This window comes from Myotis davidii, unplaced genomic scaffold (assembly GCF_000327345.1).
Source record: "Myotis davidii unplaced genomic scaffold, ASM32734v1 scaffold43, whole genome shotgun sequence".
In the NCBI taxonomy this organism is placed as follows: Eukaryota; Metazoa; Chordata; class Mammalia; order Chiroptera; family Vespertilionidae; genus Myotis; species Myotis davidii.
The window spans coordinates 1178435-1180046 of NW_006294590.1; the positions used below are offsets into that span (position 1 = coordinate 1178435).

The 1612-nt window shown below is 58.9% G+C and overlaps 1 protein-coding gene across 2 annotated transcripts in view; it reads right to left on the reverse strand.

Annotated features, from left to right (window-relative positions):
* The window catches only part of SCARB1 (scavenger receptor class B member 1), a 35389-nt gene that overhangs the window by 6410 nt on the left and 27367 nt on the right, over positions 1–1612 (reverse strand). For both annotated transcript variants that reach the window (XM_015567204.1, XM_006768790.2), the window contains one exon: positions 780–853. In XM_015567204.1, coding sequence (XP_015422690.1) covers positions 780–853 — 74 coding nt within the window. The remainder of the gene's footprint in view (positions 1–779; positions 854–1612) is intronic.

Sequence of the window (1612 nt, forward strand, 5' to 3'; positions counted from 1 at the left end):
GGTTGAACTCTGAGCAGCACCCATTTGGGCCAATGAAAAGCCCAGGGAGGCCCTGAAGGGTCTCGGGTTCCAGTCCCGCTCAAGGGCACTCGCCTGGCAGGTTGCAGGTTAATTCCCGCCCCGGTGGGAGGGGGGGGGGACATGCGGGAGGCAGACACTCAGTGTGTCTCACATCGATGTTTCTCTCTCTCCTCCCTCCCTCCCTTGCTTTCTCTCTAAAAATCAATGGAAAAAACATCCTAGGCCCGGCCGGCGAGGCTCAGTGGTGAGCGTCGGCCTATGAACCAGGAGGTCAGGGTTCGATTCCCGGTCAGGGCACGGGCCCGGGTTGTGGGCTCGATCCCCAGTGTGGGGCGTGCAGGAGGCGGCCGGTCCATGATTCTCTCTCCTCACTGACGTTTCTATCTCTCTCTGTCCTCTCCCTTCCTTGTCTGAAACCAATAAAAATTTTTTTTAAAAAAAATGAAAACAAAATCAGTGCTTAAAAAAATCCCCCCCACAAAGTGAACTGCCACAGCAGAGAACGCTGTCTGGTGGTTCCGTTGTCACACACTTGGTTTTGCCCAGGTTTTGTTTCTGCCCCTCGCTGGGCGCCAGGCACCCACCTCAGCGGGAAATTCAGACAAGGCCCCTGACCAGCAGTAACTACAACGTCAGTGGCTTCATTTCATTTTAGTTGGTGGAGGAAGTAGGATACGACCACCGTTAAATGGTCAGATACATGGCAGGAAAATTCCACACCCAGGGGCCGCCCCTCCCGCAGACCCCGTCCCACTCACCCGATGCCTTGCACGGCCTTGATGTACAGGCTGAGCTGCAGCTTCACCGAGCAGTTCATGGGGATCCCCGTGACCTGCGGCAACACGCAGTGAGGGCCTGGCCCCGGGCTCCCGGGACACCCGCCGAACCCCCTCCCTGTCCCTGTCCCGCTCCGGATGGGCCTGTCCCAGCTCCCTGGCCCCCCTCCACCCACTCTAGAGCAGGGGTGGGGACCCTCCGGCCCTCGGGCTGTACAAGGCCCTCCCAAGCCATTAGGGGTGAGTTAATGAAATGTTTGACCGGCCGGTGTGGCTCAGTGGTTGAGCATCAGCCTATGAACCAGGAGGTCAGGGTTCGATTCCCGCTCAGGGCGCATGCCTGGGCTGCCCACTAATTCCCTGGCCCCTGTCAGGGTGTGTGCGGGAGGCAACCCATCGATGTGTCTCTTTCACATCAATGTTTCTCTCTCATTGTCTCTCTCCCTCCCTTCCACTCTCTCTAGCTAATTCTCTGGCCCCTGTCAGGCTGTGTGCGGGAGGCAACCCATCGATGTTTCTCTCTCTCTCTCTCTCTCCCCCCTGCGTCCCTTCCACTGTCTCTCTCACAATCGATGGGAAAAAATGCTCAGGTGAGGATTCGTCACAACAAAAGCACATGTTTGACCAAATACAGCGGCTGGTGTTTAAGCTGGTCAGCACGTGTGGCCCTCGAAGGGTGTTATAAACGCCCCCGTGGCCCCCGGCAGACGGAAGCTTCCCGCCCCCGGCTAACGCTCCTCCCCCACGGCGCCCACAGCACCGGGAACGACGAGGGCCTGTCCCTCTCCCGGCCTGTCCCTCTCCCGGCCTGTCCC